The sequence below is a fragment of the Perna viridis genome, chromosome 5 (assembly GCF_037379345.1).
Source record: "Perna viridis isolate PV_CMFRI_1.1 ecotype Kerala chromosome 5, ASM3737934v1, whole genome shotgun sequence".
Lineage (NCBI taxonomy): Eukaryota > Metazoa > Mollusca > Bivalvia > Mytilida > Mytilidae > Perna > Perna viridis.
In genome coordinates this window covers 2299113-2323233 of record NC_142449.1, presented here as the reverse complement: position 1 = coordinate 2323233, position 24121 = coordinate 2299113, and the positions used below count along the sequence as shown (strand labels likewise).

Here is a 24121-nt window from a genome sequence, read left to right as displayed (position 1 = left end):
CCTAGGAAGTTTTTAAAAATTGTACCGGGTCACTTAGAGTATATATGCCTAATGGATTATCTTAATGCTTTATCTTATGGCAATGGACAGGTATTTACATTTACAAGCATCTTTAAAAATAACCCCACATTTCATTTTCCTTCAAAAGCAATGCTCAGTTCTACAATTTGCGAAAATTACTTCTCACACAATTTAAATAAAAGCAGACATATTAATCACTGCCAACATGCAGTGACTAAATGTGACAATTGATAGGTCAAATTTTAATTTAATTGCTTCAATGAATGACACCGCATACATATGTGCCGAGAGAGCAATTGACTATCCTTGTACATTTTTGCAAAGGAATGGTCTAATAAAAAAGATCAAGAAAACAAAAATAGCCAAGAAATCCAGATTTGTTGATTGATGTTTTCAACATCCTAGTTGTTTTGTAAAAAAAAATCGATTACTTTCAGGGGTGCCCTGTCAACAAAAAGACTTCGGATGCATGGACTTTGAAAAGAACAAATGAACAACAAAAATTGAACTGATGCAAAAAGAAGAAATGTTTCCTTATTCAACAGGACAAAACACTGTTTCGTTTTTAAATAGTACCGAACTATTTACTCATTAACGCCTGTCATCTGTACTTTTTACCTGTACAAAATGGACTTCCCCGTTCTCGTGCAACTAGTTTCGGATTAAGAATTTTTTCATATTCATAAATAAAGTAAGATGGTTGAACTAAAGTTTGTCTTATTTGGATGTTATATTATAAATTTAATTACAGGTTAGTTGCATTTTTTCATTATATGATTTTTTTCTTTGCTCATTTGCTTTTGTTACTTTGTATGTATGATTATAGTTACTTTATGTTCTTTGTTGTGTATGTCTGTTTTCCATGTCTGGTTTTTGCTCCTGGATTACATTCTACATTCTTTTGATTACCGCTATAACCTTGGTTCCCTTGATTACTCTTTGTTGTATTCATGCATGGTCTGCCCGTATTGCTTTCACTTTCTGAGACGTTTACTTTCAAGGATTCAAGGAAAGGCATGACTGGTGTATGCCCCCCTTAATTTTACTTGAATATTAATTTTCACAAATTCTACCGAAAAAATAGACTTGCGTTGTTCGCTCGGCCTTTTTAGAATTCTAGTTACGCTACTCCTACCCTCTAAAGTGTTTCTAAAATAGCAAAATATAAAAACGAATAATCTTAGTACTGATATATGAAATGCCATGCACTTGATAAGCCGACTAGCGAAAATTCCATAAGGAAATAAAGGCCATGCTTTGATTAGAAATTAAAGGGCATGTTTTCAAATTTGTTCTTTATTCATTTGCCATCCTTTTTATGTGTGTGGTCGATATGTCCAATGAAAAGTTTATAATTAAAAATTGCACTATATTAAGAGAATTGTTACAATTGGTAACTAACCCACTCTTCGGTTGACATAAGTCAAAGATGGTTGGGAGAGAGTAGTCAAGGGAACTAGCGGAAATCAAAAGAATGTAATTCAGGGACAAAAACCAGACATAGAAAACAGACACATTAAACAAAGAACATAAAATAACCAAAGCAGCGCAACGCTAGTGACATACTCTGACCGAGTTCTTTGTTCAGGCATCCTGAAGGCTGGACTTCGCTATCTACGTTGGTTACAAAAACCACCAACACCGACCGTGAGAAACCAGTAAGGTTATTTAAGGTCGTAAAACAACATGATCATCATGGTAACTACCAATTACTTATATGCAATAGATGTCTGTAGTTAAATTCAATAGAAGGCAATCCATGGACAAAGACCAGACAAGGAAAACAAATAATTACAACAAGGAACACAAAATAACCAAAATAATAACAGAAGTGAATGAGCAACTCGGACAAAAAAGTGGGAGCATGGACCAGATGTACCGTTAGGGTAAGCGTCCTCTGTTTTTGTCATAAAAAGTCAAGTTCGGGGTAGACGAAAGAGGAAAAGAACAATTAATCATATTTTTATATTTAATTCTGAAGTTATATTGTATACATCACGACAGTGTCTCATCATTCTTTTAAGAATGGCACATACATTTTAAGTTATGTCAAAAGATATGTCTGACTTCTGCAACCATACCTCCCCTATTGTGTGGTGCCTATCTTAAACATTTTATGGACATTTTGGTTAAAGCATGCTTAAAGTCGAGATTGTTTCCAATTAACTGAGGCTACTTTATGTAAAATATTTTGGAAAATTAAAATAATTTCCCTGCCGTTGGTAGCTGGAAGCAGCACTATTATTGCATTTTATTTTTGCCGTATATATAGGAACCTCGCATTGAAAAAGACAAAATCACAAGCACCATTCAATCTGTCAGGCATGCTTTAACCCGTTTAATCTTTTACCGACAGGTTCGGAATCAGAACCAAATCCGGCTATAACAACTAATCCCAATGTACAGAAAGTAGGACAAAAAGTCAGTCTTCACTGTAAGTTTGAAGACGTTGACATCAACACGACGTACGCATGGAGTGTGAACCAAACGAACATTATACCTAACAAAAAGTATAAGGCAATGAACAACGAACTATCGTTTACAGTCGACATTACCGACAAGTATAATAATTACAGCTGTATAGTCAAAGATGGGATCAAAAACTACGAGACTGATATCAGACTAAATCCAAGGCGTAAGTTATAATGTAGTAGTCTTTGTAAGAATCATACAAATTCTGTAATTTGTGACAAACTCCAAAAAAAAAAGGCTACATATTTTTAGTTTTGTTATTAATAGGTCTTTGTGATGAAATATATAATCATTCACTCCAATTCGTCTGCTCTTAAGATAATCCACATTGAAAATCCGTCAGTTTATTTGTATTTTAGTGTCATTTACATAGTTATCTCCCTTTATTATGAATCTTACAGTTCATTCTGTATAATTTTTATCTCATAAGAACAAGTTTTATATGAAAAGCCACATATTAATTTATGTTTACTATAACATTTTAAACAAAATATCAAAAATAAAAATATCTAGGCTTTCCAACCATAAATTACATTTTGTATCATTCTTATCTGGAGTGCTGATAATATATTTTAACAAAGAAAACAACTTTAACACCTAGTTCATGGATGATGTATCTGATCATAACACAAATAATGTAATCGTCATATTAAAGAAAATCGAAGATAATTTCAAAAAAATAAAAGATCTGATTCTATAAAGAAACAACGGAAAGTCAAGAATGAAAATAATAAAGCGCATTAATTAATGTCCTTTTGTTACTTATAAAATTCTCTTATCAAACAAGGAAAATCAATCGGAAAACTCAACCGAGACCATAAATAGGTCATGTACATCACAAATAAAATAAAATGTACTCCCATCATGCACTGTGCCAGTCTGCAGCACGAATCCCACTAAAACCAGCAGTTAACTCGAGTGCACCCGCCGAAATTATATACGTCCGATGAAAGAAGAACATTTGTGGTCATTATAATGAAAACTGTTGACAAAGCAGTCAATAAGGTCAATATGGTAACCACTGTAGCCATAACCAACAAGCAATACTATCCTGTTCAAGCACTGTTCTTGTAAGCAGATCAGCTTCAACAATGAACCATATTAGGTCGTAAATTCTATGATAAGACAGGTGAAACTTTCACTAGCTAGAGTATCAGGAAATTAGAAGATCAAAGATGTCCCACTTAATTGTCATATAATTGTCATATAATTAAGAAAAACAGCTTTCCTCTACTGTCCAATGGGAGATATGGGTCAGGACAAAAAGACAGAACATGATTATTTAATGATAATTGAACAGATTCTCACAAAATTTTAAAAGAAAAGCGACAAAGGTCTTATGTTTTTCTATTTATTATATTATCATTAAACAAAATAATTGCCTTTCAGACCCACCGCTGATAAAATTGCCCAAGAAATATGAATGCAGAAAATCAGAGACTATCACCTTACATTGTCAAGCTGATGGCAATCCTACCAAAGTAACCTTTCATAAATGGGTTCATTCATTAGGCAAAGTTCTGGTACGAGGACTCGATGGAAACAACAATGGTATCATGTCTCAGCTGGTAGTGTCAAACTGCAACTATCAAGATGCTGGAACGTACAAGTGTGTCGTAGGAAATAATGTAACTTACACGAACGGCACAGAGGTCAGCGAAGCTTCAACCTCACTGGAAGTTCTAGGTAATGTTCTGTTGTAGGAGTGCCTTTTTCATCATTTTTTTTTACATATTTTGCCTGCCAATTTCGTCTAATATTTTATGGCAGCCTTTGTTTATGCGAGACTAAATCAATTTTATAAATATAAATATATCTTGTTTCAGATGTTCCTATTTTAAATGGTCATACTATAGTTAACAATACCAGAGATGAGTATAAGATCATGACTACTTTCTATTCATTTCCCTCGTTTGATTCAACAAAGTTGTTCAGGGACGGGATTGAACTAGTTGTCAACATGGTAAACAAGGATAGAGTAATTCCATTACTACAGCACGGAGAGATAGTTGATGTACATGGGCATATTCTGGTCATCACCGTCTCTAGAACTGGGAAATATTCGTTCGCCATACAAAATACCATGGGAACAACTAATAGTTCAGTCGATGTGTGGAGCACGAACGATAACAATGGGCATACAGGTAAAAAAAGCTGTTGTTCTTGGTATATGTTCCTAGACACGAGTACTGGTATCGAATACGTATGGTCTTGACCATAAGAAGTAGTATACTAATATTATCTAGTATCTGTGTACTCCTATATAGCCATGCAGACACAGGACTGGATCTCGCGAGTATCAGAAAGACCGGGAATATGAAAAAAATTACAAACAAACAAACAAAAACAAAAAAGAAAGAAAATCCAAAATACCAATTGCATATATTTTGCCATAACAATAAAAAAGGTCAAGGAAACCGTAGGCCATGTGAGTTAATGCCATCACTTCGCGTCCGCCGTCGTCGTCGTTAATAATTTTTCAAACATCTTTTTCTCTGGAACTACTAAATGGATTCAGATGAAACTTAGCATAAGAGTTTCTTTTGGGTATCATGCACAAATTTGCGTGGTTCGATTTATGATCTGTCGAAAAACATGGTCGCCAATACTAAAATTAGAACCTAAGGGTCTTACAGCAGTTTTTCGCATATATCTCCAAAACCGTTAGATTTCACCAAATTTTCACTTGGTAAAACTGATCGGATCGGATAAGATCTATCTGTAGTCAACTTTTGGTGAAGTTGGGTTAAATCGTGTTGGAGGTATTGCCCTTTCTTGACATTTTTGCCCATTTTTTATGTTATTATTTCAAAATTTTTCTCTGAAACTACTGCCCCCATCCAGGTCCGGGTGTTAAAAGAATAGGCCTGCAGCAGCGCTAAGCTTGTCGTAAAAGGCGACTAAATAGTGCTCAGAACCCTAGCCGGGGACTAGGGCACTCTGCCCACAGAGCAACTGGGATGTGTGCCCCAGGTGGTGGAATGGGGTACCCCTGGCGTGTTACATGCTGGGGTTGTCAGGCTATAATACGGAAAACCTGACCGCAAACCATAGTGGTGCACCATGTTGGGAAAGATGCCACGTTAAAGAACCCTACTGTGGTATTCTCCCGGAGTAGAAACCATAGGGCTCCGCCACAGGAGGCTAAATTGCCCGACCCTACGCACCTCTCCCTATTTCAAGTGACAATCAAAATTTTTTGACCCCATTGTCCTTGTGTCCCATCCCTTTTTCATTTCATCATTTCATATTCATTTTATCATCAATTTCAAGTTCATCGTCTGAATATAGCTGAAATATTGCTGTTCGGACGTTAAACCCCAACAAATAACAAACAAACAAACCGAAACTACTATACAGAATAATATGAAACTTAGCATGACTGTTCTGTAGGATATTCGTCACAAACTGATCGTTTAAAATTTTTGAAACGTCGAAAAATATGGCCTCAGTTTCTAAAAATAAATTGAAATTTGCAAAATTCTGATTATTGTAATATCGTTCACCATCAGAAGGACCTATGCCACAATTTTCAAAATGATTCTTCGCCCGATGTAAGAGTTATGGCCCCTGAAACAATTTACTTTGAACAAATAAATTTGAAAATTTTCTTCTCTGAAGCCATGCAACATGATTTTATGAAAGTTGGTATAATTGTTGTAAGGGTATTCTGCATAAACTGATCTTTTAAATATTTTCATCGGTCGGAACACATGGCTATCGTTACTAAAAATATAATATAGGGGTAAAATGCTTTTTATGCTATTTTTTTCAACTGTAGAAGAATTATGAAGACGAAAGCTACTCATAAGATAACTATAGTATATTGAGTTGACTGGCAGTATTAATTTATTTCAGGCAGCAATTTTCAAAATGGCTGTCATTTTGCGACCATTTTTTTTCTTCAGTTGCTCGGATTCCATCGAGTTTTGCTTTCTTTAGAAAACATGTCAGTCTCAGTTGATTGGTGATGACAAAAAAATTATTCTGGGTGGCCATTTTCCTGCTAATTTTTTACTTGCTTTGATTTCAACGATATTTGGTTTACATTGAAAACATGGTCTCCTGAGTTGAATGGTGATGAGGAAAATGTTGTATAGCCATGATTTGACTTCATATCATGTACTTTTTTGCAGCAAATGTATACTGGGTCCCCTCAGAACCGGTGGAATAACAGGGCTTAAGGAGACTCCTGCCCAAATATTTTCTGGAGGTTCTGAAAACACTTTGCAGATATTTCCATCATTTTACATTGCCTAAGGTACTCAGTTTGACTTGCATCATTCATCAATATATGCTCTTTTTCAGTAATATCTTATCAAACATGGTAACAAAGTATGATATCTTTATTTGCTTAGTTTATATGGCATGGTTTGCCAGGTGAGCGATTCAGGCTCTTCGAGAGCTTCTTGTTTAAAATAATATCTCATAAAAATGCGCATATGGTCCTGATTATAGGCGTACCCATGAACTAATATTCGTAAAATTCATCATTTGAGACGCTCACTTAATAAATACAACTACAACATCTCAATATATAAAAAAATCCATAGAATATAAGCATTTTAGAATATATATGTATAGCAAAGATAACTTATTTCGTTTATTTTATAGGTGTTGCCAGTGAGTCATCAGATTGTTCCTTCACGTCTCTTGGGTTTGAGCTCCAGATTGTAATCGTCGCTGTTATTGGTTTAGTTGTATGTATCCTGGTCTTAGGTGTGGTCTTGATGGTTGTAAGTCGTTGTGGAAGGAAGTCGGGTAATCGTTTTTTTGCATACACACACACACACACACACAAAAAAATATATATAAATTTTTGGTCGTTCCCTCCGCGGGGATTATATAGCTTAGTTGGCCGAGTGGTCTAGGGCGCTGGACTTTGTGCAGGCAGTGTTGCCATAGATGACATAGCGGTACGAGTTCGAGTTCCGCGGAGGGAACGACCAAAAATTTGCATCGCAAATTTGACAGTTCTAACATCGGTGGGAAATTTTCAGACCTTTATATATATATATATGCAATTGTTTACTCAAACTCAAAGTGCACGCTGGCCACAGCTAGATGAAACAAGATAGAATCCCCCCGAATGTAGAGTTTTTTGTAGCCGCTCGTTTTATTCTAATATGAGATTTACTTAAAAAAATCAAATAGACCCAATTCTTGATATATGTTGTATTTATGTAAGAGAGTAATCAAGGGAACTAAGGTTATAGCGATAATCAAAAGAGTGCAATCCTGGGACAAAGGCCAGACATGGAAAACAGACATACACAACAAAGAAAATAAAGTAACTAAAATCATACATACAAAGTAACAAAAGTAATGAGCAACTCGGACTCCACTAAAAACTGGGAGCATGGACCAGGTGCACCGGTAGGGTAAGCGTCCTCTGCTTTTCTAGAAATTATAACGAACTTTTCATTATTTTAAAATGATCTTAAAGAAAATAAATCACGATGAACTTGCAGTAAAATCTGTCAACTCAATGATGTAGAATAGTGTCTTTACAGTTCTATACATTTGACATGCTTTCATCGACTCGGATGCCGAAAATGTGCTACAATTTCCCTTATCTGCAATAAATGAGTGATACTTTGACTTTCTTTTTGTGTACTTCAACGAATGTTAAAATAGTAACCACTAAAAACAGCATTGATCTACTTTCCTCAAAATGTTAGATAAGAATTTACATGCATTGCACTATTTTGTTCTTCAACATATAATACAGAAACCACCAAAGACATTAAAGAAAAGAAAAACAGGACAAAAATGAAAAGTCAACGGTAAGTTTGTTGTACTGTTTCGTCAATAGTCTATGTACACTTGCTTTTAAGTTACTCAAAAATAGTGAGAAACGTCTCTGCACAAGCTGTATATCACCGAATAGAATAAGCTTAACTACATAATTGACACAGAAACCCTAGGATAAAGGTCACGATTAGTTAGACACTACTGAACGCTTCTTGTCAAAGGATAATTATTTATAATTATAATCATGAGATTCTTCATGCTTATAGCCGTTTTTGATTGGTCGAGAACGTCGATGCCAGAAAGTTCATACATGCATGAACGCCAGTCAACTTGAAACCAATATGGCGGTCGTGTAGTTCGAAAGAGGGTGGCAACGAACTGAACGGCATAATATAGCCGTAAGAATAGTTTATTACATGCACAATGATTTAACCGGTCAAGTTTGTTTACAGAGAGTATTTTCAGCTCGGGGAAATAAACTTATAATTGAGTCTGACTGAATCCTTGAAAAAATCTTGTAGTAATTTTCCTTCTTTCTTGTTGTATTTCCTTAATAATTATATTCCTGTTGAATTGTTTACATCTCGTATTTTTCAATGCCAACTATCACCTTCGGCCGTTCATTGAGTTTTGGAGCTCCGAGATCCGCTCATACATACATGAACGACCGAAAATAGCTGTTCAATCATATAATAACTTGCTGTGATGTTAACAATCTTTGTTAACTGAACGTATATAAAGTATGAAGCATTTATTTTGATACTACTGTAATTTTTAATCATTTTCTCTTTTAATTTAGTGTAAAAAGTATTCTGGCAGATGGCACTGTTGTGTATGATGAGATTGATGATAAAATTATCAGCAATTCTAAAAAGCACAAACAAGGTGATATACTTATCTTCTATGCTCTTTTAACTGAGACTTGATACATGGCTTTCTGTATGTATATTTTAAAATTACTATTAAATATCTATTTACAAGCGGATGCAAAAGCAATAACTGTTCCTGGTTAACACACTATCATATCTGGCCGATTGATCGATTGGAATTATCTCAGGGTATGTCAATCTGTGGTCAAACTAGATTCCAGTATCCTGCCGGATGTCTCGCAGAACCTGGTTAATAGGAGTGTATTTTTTTTCTGCAGCTTTAAAAGACACAACAATGGCTAACTTTGACTATATTTCAATCAATTTCCCTCCCCTTTGCTATTTCATTCACTTTTTATGTCAACACTACTTCAAAAGGAAGTAACAAGTAATGAATGCACATAATTACGGAGGAATGAAGGGAACCAAGATTCTAGCAGTAATCAAAAGTAGGTAATTCAAGGACGAAGACATGGAAAAACAGACATACACAATAAAGAACATTAAATAACCAAAATAATACATACAAAGTAACAAAAGTAAATGAGCAACTCGGACTCCACTAAAAACTGGGAGTATGGACCAGCAGAACCGGTAGGGTAAGTGCCCTCTGGGTTAATATTTCTATTGTTTTCTTTTTTTCAGACCAAATGAAGAAATCCACGCCAAGGTAAATGTGCAATCTATATGAATTTAATTATTTTAGCTATTTATTTTCAATGAAGCTACCAGTCATCGGAGTTATAATTGTAAAGTAATAATGGAAGCCCAAAATTCATTTAGATCAAAAGTCGAAAAAGCAAATGTTTAATTGCATCCTCTTAATTTATTTTTTTTTCAAAATCAAACCAATGGTTTATAGGGGGAGTTGGGGATATAAAAGTAGGACGGACGGACGTAACGCTCATGATAAGTGCATATTGCTATCGTCGGAGTATAGAAAAACTAATGTGATGTTATTGAAATTTCAGAAATATTGTTCAACAAGTTCAAGAAGGTTACGAAGAATTTGTTGTTAAATCTACAAGACCTAGATACGATACGCTGGAGAAAGAAAGCAGAAAGTCAAAATGTAAGTTAGTGGAAATTTTATGCCTTTTTCAGTTTGAACATTTTGTTTGCCTCTTCACAAGTCAAGCAGATTGCTTAAAACCGTCTCTTATTCCGGCGAATGCAAATTTATACTCTCAAATGCGCACAGGTTTGAGATTTTATTTTCCAGTATTGTCATGAAACCAGGGTTTTAAGTGATAGTTTTATTAACAATTACTAAAGAATCAGGATAAAACCTTGATTGAGACCTAAGAGATGGATATCGGTGAATAAAAAAGTGGCATATAAAGTTACACCGAGCAACATTGGATCAGTATGCTAGAGTTTCTCCGCGACAAAATATTTGTCACTTTTGAAGGGACAATTTTTCAACAAAGTATCGACATTCCAATGGGCACTAATTGTGCCCTCTCCTAACCGATCTTTATTATTCTTATGAATCGGAGTTCATCACATTTGTGAAGACAAACAGGTTTAAGAGGCTAGATCATTGAATTCCACAAGTCGATATATTAACGATGCCCTAATTTGGGAGAGTGGTTTCTGTATTTATCAGCTTAAACTAGCAATTAAAGAGACTACAGACACGGCTTCCTGCGCACCGTTTTTAGACCTTCACCTCGACTTTGACGACAGAAGTCATCTCAATACAAAAATGTATGAAAGAGTAATCAAGGGAACCAAGGTTATAGCGGTAATCAAAAGAATGTAATCCAGGGACAAAGTTGCTCATAAAAAGTCAAGTCCGGGGTATACAAACGAGGAAAGGAAAACCATGACCCGTTGAACGACAAGCGAGACGATTTTGAATTCAAAATTATTAATTTCCTTTCCTTGTGCAGTAATATACCAGCTATCCTTGTCAGAGCTAGAAGTGACCAATCTTATTTCTATAGACGCCACCGTTGTCTTGGAGACACGGTTTTGGACCAAGGTTATATGAAAATACGTTCCATACGCTGCTTTTATTTACGAGACTTAGTGGCGGTAACTTATTGATTTTACTGTATTTCTTATTATTATTATTATTAAGTCGCCGACCACAAAGTGGTGGTGACTAATTGTTTTTACTGTGTTTCTTCTTATTATTATTATTAAGTTGCCAAAACAAAGTTTTGTGACTTGTTTTTGCTCCGTTTCGTCGTCGTCGTCGTCTTCTTCTTCTTCTTCTTCTTCTTCTTCTTCTTATTATTATTATTATTATTATTATTATTATTATTATTATTATTATTATACTTCTTCTGCACTTAAAGATGTCCTGGCGATTTCTCAGAGACGGTTTATTTTAGATTCATACCAAACTTGGCTAAAAATTCAAGCATGCTCAGGGGGTATGCAAGCCACTTCTGAAATTTCAAAATGGATGCCGATTTGAAAATGGCCGCCAAAACGAGACCCGGAAAAATGGAAAATAATCTATAAAAAGAGTGGACTCCTATAATTGTATGAAAATAGCTCAAAAAGCTGTTCTTTACTTGTTGACATCATAAAAAATATTTTTGGGAGCCGACAACTTTTACAAAATGGCCTCAAAACTTCAACATTGTTCGATTTCGATGAATATTTATATTTAGGGTAAATTCAATTTCAGATTTTGTCAGAAAGCCGCCATTTTTCAAAATAGCCGCCAAAATAGGCAATATATATCTCAACATTGTTGGATTTCAATGAAAATTGATTTCTAAGATAAACATTTCATTTCTATTAAACCTTTTTTAATTCACTTTTTTTTTTTAAAATACCCGAATCAAGTCAAGACCATTGCGGTGGTTTCTAACTTTGCGAATTTAACTCTGATATTGTCATTTGTTATACAGACTTTTCATTTGACTATTCCTTTTGACTACTGCCTAGATATAAGTTTAGTAGTATACAATTATGTTATTACCCTTCATCAATTGACCATACGACCAACCTCTGAAAATACTCCACTTGATAAATAATATGCACGGAGTTCATACACAATTAATAAAATCATTATTGTAAAGATATTGTCTTTTCCAGCATTTTTCAGATTTAGGATGTCAAGACACAGAACGAGGTATGTTTTTTACATATATATAAATAAAGTAACCAATCGTAATGTGCTATGTTCGAAAATATGAATAATTTACTATGTTAATTTTCACGAAGAAATACTAGTGGTAAATAAATTCTTTTAGCTAAATTGTTATTGAAATCTTTATAGCTAATGAGTTGTGATGAAAATTAATGTTTTTTATCAGAAACGTTGCTTAATATAAACTTTGATCAAACACACAATCTTTACAGGTGCAATGCATTGCCATCATTTGGTCAGCATATCACAGAAGATAATATATACACAACAAGTGGCGATCATTCCAGCATCAACTCGCAACGGGAAGTGGAATCTTGTGTCACAGAAACTCCTAGATTACCGGAAAGAAAAAACAAAGCAAACACATCTGAAGTCACAGTTTCTATCGAAAGTCCATCAAAGACAAGACATAATGACAAGACCCAGAAGACAAGTAAAACGAAGAAAACTACTGCTAACAGAAATAACAGTAAAGAGAAGATCACCGAGCATGTAAAGAACGATGATGGCCAGTCCAAATCAGCAAATACTACGCATGTTGGTGGGTATTTGATAACGCCCATTTAATGCAAATATAATACTTTGACTTTTTTATTTTTTTAATGTTAAAATAATAGAATACGTAGTAATTAGTATCTCTTTATGATTTAGATATGCCTAATGTAACTACAGACAAAATTTTAAGAAAAAAAAATTCTGAATGATCTCGTTATCGAAGTGAAATAAAGGTTTCTCATAGTTAAGGCCAATAATTCAAAATAAGAAGATTAAAGAAGGCTAAGGCAGAGAAAAACAAACCAAACGCACTGAAAACGAATTCAGTAAATAATCAAGCCGGACTCTAATAAGAACCGGGAGCATAAATTAGGAGTCACTGTAGGGCAAGCTCTGCGGCAGCGTCTGCTGGTATTCTAGGAACAAACATACTAATTTATATAACGAGAATGAATATGGTTAACAACCAGGATACCAGGATGAAAAACGTCAGCTGCTCAACCTATGGGTATTCATGAAAGACAAGGAAACCCTCACACCACAGGACAGGCTATAGCATTATACACAGATACAGCGAAATTCTTGTCCCTATATACTCCAGCAACAGAAAAGTAAACTGAGCGAAAACGAAACAAAACATACAGAGGCCAGAAATTCCTGACTTCGGACAAGCCAAAAAAAAAGCAGCGGGGTTAAAGTACTTCGGCGTGATCACAACCCTCCCCTTTTAAATCTGTCAACTGTGAAACGAAATATAACACAGTTAAACACATCAAAAATTAGTTAAAAAAAAGTCCTTTGTTAAAACAGAAATAAAGAAACCGATTATTAGTTACACAAATGCACAAACTAGGATTACTGGCAGTTAACTGACATATCAGCTCCAGACAAGTTTAAACCTACAAAAAGCTATAAAGTTATATCATCACTACATGACTTAGACTCTTTAACCGTTTAGTCAATTCATTGGGTGAGTATTGAGCTTTCCGTGCTTTTTGAAGAATATTACCATAAAATATAGGGTGAGAGATACGCGCACGAATTTGAGAATGAGTTCCTTGTATCGGTGAAAAAATTTTGTGAATGCTTTACGAGCTTGTAATATCGAAAACTTCCCGGTTATATAAAATTTATTTCGGTAAAATCCGAAACATTGTTATAAATACGAGCAAATCGAACTTAACATGATATGTAAACATTGTATGATATCACCATCTAAATCCTCGAATAGTTGTCAATAGGGAATGAAAAATTATTCCTTCTATCGTAAATCTTAGTATTAAGTTTACCATTTTTATATTGATATTGACATCAAGGAACGGACATTCTTCATTATAAATATATGCTTTATTCATAGTTAGTTCAGCAGGATATATATCTTTAGTTTCAATATTAAAGTCGTCGTTGTGAAGAGCTCAAATATTGTCCAAATATCTGAAGGTGTTATTATATTTGTCTACCAAATGTTTTTTGGAAGGGTCTTTATTTATTCTTGTCATAAATCGTGATTCATAACAATCCAGGAAGAGGTCCGCAATAAATGGTGCACAGTTGGCCCCAAAGTTATGCAATGTAAAATAATACAAGAGCAAAAAATCTGTCCTCATGGTTAGAACTGACATCAAATTGGTAGAGTTTTGACGATAATCCTGTAGATTTTATTTAGGTGATGCATTACATTTTGGCATAATACTGTGAAAGTACTATTGTTCTTTGGTTACCAATATTTATGGATTTCGTGGCTATGTCAAACCACAAAATTTGGTTCCCAACTAATAGTAAATTCCCATTGATGTGTATACTGAAAACTTCAAAATCACGAATTCAAGAATCCACGAATCTGATGGTGCAGATTGATACACCGTAACGGTCAACAAGTTCATGACGACGACCATAAAACTTCCGTAGTGATGACTCCAATAATATGGTGAATATTTTTACTTTACTATCGATTTCTAAGTCTAGGTCAAGATATGAGGCTGACTTCACGTTGTCAATAGTATCCTTTATCTGAAGTTCTTCGGAGTAAAAAACAAAAATCACCGAAACTAGTATTGCTTAACGATAATACGTCATCTGTACTACAGAAACTGAGACAAAAGGATCTGGCTAGACAATCTTCCTTCCTTTGGATTAGATAAGCTATAAAGTCAGCCTAATAAGAGTGGAGGAATAGGTCTGTAAATAGAGGAGCATAACTTGTTCCCATTGGAATGCCAATCCTGTTTTTTGTGTGTCAAAAGTATAAAAAATCTCTTCCAGGTACTGCATTTTTGTGTCTATAAGTGTACCGTCTTTTTTGAGTAACAACGATGTACAATGTTTTTGAGTCGAAAAATTGAAAAATCATAGTGCAATTGCACTCTGAAAATATTCTTGAATTGGAAAAAATCCACTTTTTTTATCCAGGATGAAACATATACATTCTATAATGCTATTTGACTTGATAAAGACTTTACAGATTTTGATTTGATGCCTAAATCTAAGTAATCTTTTAAAAGCAAACCACACATAGAATAGGTAGATCCATTGTACTCATTCAAGCTATTTATAAATCATTAATAAATCGAATTTCTATTTATTCAGTGATGTTATATTTTCGGTACCATTGGTTTCATATTTAATCTCTTCTTAATTTTATGTAAATTATATATTTGCTATGTCGTTGTATTTTTGATAACGATATGCATTGCCCTGTTGATGTCTTCTTGGGTGTTTGATCAATGGGTGACAGCATTAATACAATGTACGAAATATGGATTTAGCTTTACATTACCCTTGTTAGTTTGCTCATATATACACCACAGATAGTCTTCTAAATATGGTTGTTGCAATATAAAAATAAGACTATTTTTCCAACTTTTGTATGTTTTGAAAGAATATATTTCCTGTACGATACGATTAGAAAATACAAAAGAACCTTCGTGTCAAGGTCATTTCAATTTATTTTGTAAAACGAATTTTCAGAACTTTAAAAGATACTTTGAAAATTTATATCTTAAGACCAAAATAAGTTTGTAAGAGAAGTTTTAGGGAAAAAAAGGTCCAGAACAATCATGTTTAAATACAAATACAGAAGACAGTTCTGAATAGATGTGTGTAAGAATGACTTATTTCTCCTTCTACAAAAGAAAAAAAAGTGTAATCTTGATCTTAACTACCTGTTTCATTGACAAACGGCTTAAAATAGTTTGTCTTTAGGTTGTTCTTCACATCTTTAATTTTGTTCACATTTGTTTAATATACTGAGACAGATGTAAACGCATTTATTTGCTACCATCGATATCCATAAATCAATCTTCAAATTTATAATTTAATAAGCAAAATCGTGGTATGAATACGGTTGTTACGAAACCGTTTTCTTAACTGAATCCACGTTAAAATAACTTATTTCTCTTCATCAAAGATTGGCAGACTTATTTTTAGCTGTACTGATTATAAAACTGAAAGTATTTTACGTTTTTGTTGTTTCAAGCTCACCTGACCATAGGCTATGGTAGCTTTTGCCATCACTTTGCGTCCGTCGTCGTCGACGTATACAATTCTTCAAAACTCTTCTCCTCTGAACCTACAAAGCCAAACAGAACAGAACTTGGTATGAATGTTTCTAAGGGTATTTTCTGATGTGGGGATGTTTGATCCGTCGAAAAGCATAGGGTAAAAGTATTAAGCATGACGAAATCTATGGTCGTTTCGATCTGTTAAACCATGTTGGAGAGAGTAATCTAGGGAACCAAGGTTATAGCGGTAATCAAAAGAATGTAATCCAGGGACAAAGACAAGACATGGAAAACAGACATTAACAACAAAGAACATAAAGTAACTAAAATCATACAAAGTAACAAAAGCAAATGAGGAACTCGGATTCCACTAAAAACTGGGAGCATGGACCAGGTGCACCGGTAGGGTAAGCGTCTGCTTTTCTAGAAACACCCGCCGAGTTGCTCATAAAAAGTCAACTCCGGGGTAGACAAACGAGGAAAGGAAAACTATGACACGTTGAATAAATCAGTTTTCATGATGCAGATGGATACACCATAACGATCCACGAGTTCATGATGACGACCATAAAACTTCTATAGTGATGACTTCAATCCTGTAGCAACATAACCCTGTTCCAGAAGCCTATTGGTTAGAGTTCTAGCGCGATACAAAAAGTCCGCGTAGTTTCGGCAAGCTCTGGTATAACGTATGAGTTGTGGTATGAACACTCCATACGCAGGCGCCGAAGGAATGTTGCCACAGATGAAAGGAAAGTTGACAATTCTGAATGAAAAGTCATCACGCTTGTCATACAGTTTGGTCAATAGTTTTCCTTTACCATCGATTTCTAAGTTTAGGTCAAGATATGAGGCTGACTTCAAAGTGTCTGCAGTATCCTTTATCTCAAGTATGTTTGGGTAGATGCGATGTATTAAATCCCCGAAATTAGGATTGTTTAAAGATAATACGTCATCTATATAGCGGAAACCAAGATTAAAGGATCTAGCCAAACGATATTATTTCTTTCTGACCAGATCAGCTATAAAGTCAGCCTCATATGAGTAGGAATAGGTCAGCAAGTAAAGGATCAACAGCATGATGGAGCTGTTGATTTAGCCGAAGTCTGCTTTCTGATGGGGAAAAAGTGTTTAGCATGATGAGATCTCGATGTGGTGATATTGTCGTTTTAATCTGTGGAGCCATGTTTAAGTTATTGCCCTTTTTATTTATTTATTTTTTTTATTTTACATGCTATTTTTTCAAAAATCTTCTCCTCTGACACCACTTGACCAGTTGAAACCAAACGTGGTGTATCCTGCGTAGAACAAATGTACGGTTTTTGATTCGACGAAAAACATGGTCATCGTTACAAAAGTTATAATAAAAGGGTCTGACAGTTTTTTTCGCATATATCTCAAAAACCATTGGGTTTAGCCATATGTTGAGTGCTCCGCATGATGGGATCCATCTTTGGTCAACTTTCCGTTTAAATTGGCTACGCCGTGTTGGAATTAATGACCTTTTTCGATGTTTTTTTTATTTTTTGAAAGTGTTATGTCTTTCAGAAATCTTCTCCTCTGACACTACTTGACCAATTTGAACCAAACTTGGTATGAATGGATTTTTGATCCGTCAAAGAACATGGCCGTCGTCACTACAAATTTAAAATAGAGGTCAGACAGTAGTTTTTCGCATTTATCCCCAAAACTGTTAGGTTCAGCCAGATTCTGACTGGGGAAAGGTATTTAGCATGATGAGATCTAGATGTGAGGAAATTTAAGTTTTATCTGTGGGGCCATGTTGGAGTTATTGCCCTTTATAGATGTTTTTTTTTTTAAATTCTAAATGTTATATTTTTTTCAAAAATCTTCTTCTCTGGCACTACTAGACCAATTGGAACCAAACTTGGTATGAATGTTCCGTGGGGTATCCTGCATAGAACAGATGTAGGGTTTTTGATTCGTCAAAAAACATGGCCATCGTTACAATAAAAAAATATAACATAAAGCTCAGACAGTAGTTTTTCGCATATATCTCCAAAATCATTAGGTTTAGCCAAATTTTGACATAGGATACAAGTGATCATGATCATCATGATGGGATCAATCAGTGATCTAATATTCGTTTTAATGTGTTAAGCTATTATGGATTTATTGCACCTTTTTCGATGTTTTTTGCTATTTTCAATATTATTTCTTTCACAAATATTCTCCTCTGACACTACTTGACCAATTTGAACCAAACTTTGTATGAATGTTCCTTGGGGTATCCTGTATAGATGTATTGTGAGGATTTTCGATGCGTCAAAAATTATGGCCGCTGTTTCTTAAAATAGAAAAATAGAACATAGGGATCAGACAGTAGTTTTTCCTATATATCTCCAAAACCATTAGGTTTAGCCTAATTTTTACATCATGTATAGGTGTTCAGCATGATGTGATCTTCTTGTGGTCTTATTTTCGTTTTAATTTGTTCAGCCATGTTGGGGTTATTATCATTTTTCGATGTTTTTTTGCAATTTTTAATGTTATCTTTTTCCAAAATTCCTTCTCCTCTGACTCTGACACTTCTTGACCAATTAAAACCAAACTTGGTATGAATGTTCCTTGGGGTGTCCTTCATAGAACTGATGCGGGGAATTTTGATCCGTCGAAAAACATCCCGCCTTTACTAAAAATAAAGCATAGGAGTCAGACTTTAGTTTTTCGTATATTATATCTCCAAAACCGTTAGCTATAGCCATATTCATGTTCAGTACGATGAGATCTATACATGATTTGTTTTGTTAATCTGTAGAACCACGTTGGAGTTATTGCATGGCATTCGTTACAAACAGTATAACATAGGGGTCAGACAGTAGTTTTTTGCATTTATATCCAAAGCCATTAGGTTTAGCCAAGTTATGACAAAGGGTACAGGTGATCAGCATGATGGGATCTATCTGTGGTGTAATTTTCGTTTTAATATGTTAAGCCATAATGGATATTTTGGCCTTTTTCGATGTTATTTTTTTGCAATTTTTAATGTTATCTCTTTCAAAAATCTCCTTTGATACTACTTGACCAATTGGAATGAAAACTTGCTATGAATGTTCCTTGGGGTATGCTGCATAGAATTTTGATCGGTCAAAACAAAGACCGCCATTACAAAAAATAGGACATAGGGTCAGACAGCAGTTTTTTCGCATTTTATACCTCCGAAACCGTCAGGTTTAGCTATTTTTTTAGTGGAGTCCGAGTTGCTCATTTGCTTTTGTTACTTTGTATGTTTGGTTTTAGTAACTTATGTTCTTTGTTGTGTATGTCTGTTTTCCGTGTCTGGTCTTTGTCCCTGGATTACATTCTTTTGATTACCGCTGTAACCTTGGTTCCCTTAAATACTCTTCCATCAATTGCTAGAATGATCCTTATTATAAGGCCTAGAAGAGTCTCTAAGAAATCAAATTTGTAAGAGTTATTGCCCTTGAAATGTGAAAAATGACTTATATCTTGAAAACTATGATAGATAGATAGAAAATTTCGAAATGATCCTTATGATAAGTCCTACCAATGTTTTTTATGAGATTGTTGGACAACTCTTTGTTAAATTTATTGCAGTTGAAATGAAAAAAAAAATAACCAAAAAGTCTTTAAAGCTGTTCTCATGGTTAGAACTGGCATGACATTGGTAGTTGTGACGATAATCCCGTAGATTGTTTTAGATGATGCATCATATCTTGGCATAATACTGTAAAAGTACTATTGATGTGTATACTGAAAACTTCAAAACCACGAATTCAAGAATCCACGAACTAGTGTTTCTTCCCTGATACACAAAAATTGCCATCCACGAATAAAAGTACTTTCACAGTACTTCTCCATTAGCATATGTAATTTGTTTTTGTGTTATCCTACCCAGATAACAATGTATGGCTTATTATATGTATTTAATCTCTACTTTCAGGGGTTCCCGAAAAGGATTTCCAAGAATATATAAACCTACAGTTAAAATGAGATAAGCAGGAACCCAATATATTTTTTTCGTATTGTATGTTTCTTTGTCCTTATTCTATTTTATGTTTTTTTTCTCTTTTTCTTTTACTATTTACGAACTTTCAAATGAAAAAAGTATGTATTTCACAAAATTTATAATCCATATGCTTTATTGTGTATCTGTTCTGTATTTGTGTTGTAAGTAAACAATTCTATCAAATGGTCCATAACATACTTTTAGTGTCAAAATGTTTATTGTAAAGTGCATTTTTTGTAGTAGTGACTGAACGCAACTTTGATATATTTATTCCAGTTTTGTGTTTTGACTTATTTAGGAAAGACAAAATGGCAAGATTACAATGATTTCCCTTTTTGTTGAGTAATCAAGGGAGCCATAATTATCGGAAATTAAAATAATGTAATCCATGGACAAAGACCAGACACGGAAAACGGTAAACGCAACAAAGAATATAAAATAACCAAAATAACACGTACAAAACAATAAAAGTAAATGAGCACCAGGTGCATCGGTAGATCCTCTGCTTTTTCTAGAAAAATCCGCCCACTTGTTCATAAAAAGTCAAGTCCAGGGTAGATGGAACAGGAAAGGAAGACTATGACACGTTGAATAAATCGGTTCTCATCGTGCAGCTGGATGCACCGTTACGATCAACAAGTTCATTATGACGACCATTAAACTTCTTCTGTAGTTATGACTTCAATCTTGTGGCAACATATCCATGTCCAGAAGTCTAATTGTGGCAAATCTAGCGCGGTACAAAAAGTCTGCATAGTTACGTCAAAATTGCATGACGTATGAAATGTGATATGAAAACTCCATACGCAGATGCTGAAGGGATGTTTCCACAGATGAAAGGAAAGTTGACAATACGGAATGAAAAATCATCGCGTTTGTTGGTAAATAGTTATCATTCACCATCGATTTCTAAGTGTAGGTCAAGATATAAGGCTGACTTCACGTTGTCAATAGTATCCTTTATCTGAAGTTCTTTGGGGTAGAAAAAAAAACATCACCGAAACTAGGATTGCTTAACGATAATACGTCATCTATACAGCAGAAACTGAGACAAAAGGATCTTGCTAAACGATGTTCCTTCCTTTGGATTAGATCAGCTATGAAGTCATCCTCATAAGAGTGAAAGAATAGGTCTGTGAATAGAGGAGCATAATTTGTTCCAATTGGAATGCCAATCCTTTTTTGTGTGTAAAAAGTGTGAAGAATCTCTACCAAGTACTGCATTTCTGTATCTCTATGTGTATCGTCTTTGTTTTCAGTAACAACGATGTACAATGTTTTTGAGTCGAAAAATTGAAAAATCATAGGATTTAATGCAATTGTACTCTGATAATAATCTTGAATTGGAAAAAATCCACTGTTTTTTTTTTCAGGATGAAATACATACGTTCTATGTTGCGATTTGACTTGATAAAGACTTTACAGATTTTGATTTGATGCCTAAATCTAAGTAATCTTTTAAAAGCAAACCACACATAGAATAGGTAGATCCATTGTACTCATTCAAGCTATTTATAAATCATTTATAAATCGAATTTCTACTTATTCAGTGATGTTATATTTTCGGTTTCATATTTAATCTCTTCTTAATTTTATGTAAATTATATATTTGCTATGTCATTGTATTTTTGATAAGGATATGAACTGCCGGCCCTGCTGATGTCTACTTGCGTCTTTGTTCATTGGGTGACAGCATTAATACAATGTACGAAATATGGATTTAGCTTTACATTACCCTTGTTGGTTTGCTCATATAAACACCACAGATAGTCTTCTAAATATGGTTGTTGCAATATAAAAATAAAATGTTTTGGAAGAATATTAGATGTCAAAAAGAAATATTTCCTGTACGATATGATAAGAAAATACAAAAGCACATTCGTGTCAATGTCATTTCAATTCATTTTGTAGAACAAATTTTCAGAAATTTAAAAAATACTGCGAAAAACTTCATTTTAAGATCTTAATAATAGTTTTTCTAAGTGAAGCTTAGAAAAATAAGGTCCGGCACAATCACGTTTAAATACAAATACAAAAGACAGTTCTGAATAGATGTGTGTAAGAATAACTTATTTCTCCTTCTACAAAAGAAAAAAAGGGTAATCTTGATCTTAACTACCTGTTTCATTGACAAACGGCTTAAAATAGGTTGTCTTTAGGTTGTTCTTCACATCTTTAATTTTGTTCACATTTATTTAATATCGTGGTATGAATACGGTTGTTACGAAGCCGTGGTTTTAACACCGTTTTCTTAATTGAATAACGTTAAAAAAATTATTTCCCTTCATCAAAGATTCAGACTTATTTAAAGCTGTACTGATTTTAAAACTAAAAATATTTTACGTTCTTGTTGTCAAAATTTTAGCATTTGTTTTCAAGCTCACCTGACCATAGGATATGTGAGCTAATGCCATCACTTTGCGTCCGTCGTCGTCGACGTATATAATTCTTCAAAACTCTTCTCCTCTGAAACTACAAAACCAAAACCAAACAGAACAAAACTTGGTATGAATGTTTCTTAAGATATTCTTTGATGTGGGGATTTTTGATCCGTCGAAAAACATAGGGTGAAAGTATTAAGCATGGCGAAATCTATGGTCGTTTTGATCCGTTAAACCATGTTGGAGCTATTGCCATTACTTAGCGTCCTTCGTCGTCGTCGTCCGTCTTGTTTGTTTCGTCATTCGTCGTCGTCGCAAAACAATTTTACTTGATTATTTGGAACCGAACTTGCATATATGCATATTTCTTGGGTATCCTGCTAAAAATAGAACATAGGGATCAGACAGTAGTTTTTCGCATATATCTAAAAACTATTGGGTTAGGCCAAATAGGATACAAGTGATCAACATGATGGTCTGATATTCGTTTTAATTTAAGGTCTCACTAACCACTTCTAACGTTTCCATTACTTCACATGTGTTAAACAAGTAATTTTCAAAGTTTCACTGTGAATTCCCAGGATAAATGACATCTTTAAGTTGCATACCATTGCGACGCTTGGAAAATAAGCCTTTCAAAATCATAATGCTAATGGTATGATGATTGAAGAAATTAAATTCTTCACAAAATATACTTGTATAAATAATACTGAAAATCCACGTTTTTACCTTTTCTGCTAACTGAAAGCATGGAGGCAAATTACCCACATATGTTAAAAATATTCATAAACTTTTGTAGTAAATTAAAATTATGATTTTAAAGTACAAATTCTCAGCTTTATTTTGACTATTTTGATGAGAATACACACCAATAGTGCACTTCCAATGCATAGATGTAGGTTCAGTGTGGTTTTGGTACTACATAGGGGGGTGGGGTGGCCATTTGACTCGGAAGTGGTCAGTGAGACCTTAGCCATTATGGATTTATTGCCCTTTGCGATGTTTTTTGCTATTCTAAATATTATTTATTTCACAAATATTCTCCTCTGACACTACTTGACCAATTTGAACCAAACTTGGTGTGAATGTTTTTTGGGGATATCATGCATAGATGTGATCCGTCGAAAATCATAGTCGCTGCTACTTAAAATTGAAAAATAGAACATGGGGGTCAGACAGTAGTTTTTCCTATATATCTCCAAAACCATTAGGTTTAACCCAATTTTGACATAATGTATTAGTGTTCAGCATGATGGGATCTTGTGGTCTAATTTTCGTTTTAATTTGTTCAGCCATGTTGGGGTTATTACCCTTTTCCGATGTTTTTGTTGCTATTTTTAATGTTATCTTTTTCCAAAAATCTTCTCCTCTGACTCTGACACTGGTATCGGAAAATTTTGGTCCGTCGAAAAACATCCCGTCATTATTAATGATAGAACATAGGGTCAGACTGTAGTTTTTCGCATATTATATCTCCAAAACCGTTAGCTTTAGCCATATTCATGTTCAATATGATGAGATCTATG

At 34.3% G+C, this 24121-nt stretch overlaps 1 protein-coding gene across 1 annotated transcript; it reads left to right on the top strand.

The window, feature by feature from the left end:
* The first annotated feature begins 501 nt into the window (after nt 1–501).
* On the top strand, nt 502–22033 carry LOC148615586 (uncharacterized). The gene is made up of 12 exons (XM_088581963.1): nt 502–772; nt 2378–2656; nt 3883–4179; nt 4320–4637; nt 7108–7254; nt 8225–8279; nt 9047–9132; nt 9762–9786; nt 10088–10188; nt 12174–12210; nt 12441–12769; nt 20149–22033. The coding sequence occupies exons 1-12, from the start codon at nt 718–720 to the stop codon at nt 20196–20198; spliced, it is 1779 nt and encodes a 592-aa protein (XP_088438089.1). The 5' UTR covers nt 502–717; the 3' UTR covers nt 20199–22033.
* Nucleotides 22034–24121: the final 2088 nt, after the last annotated feature.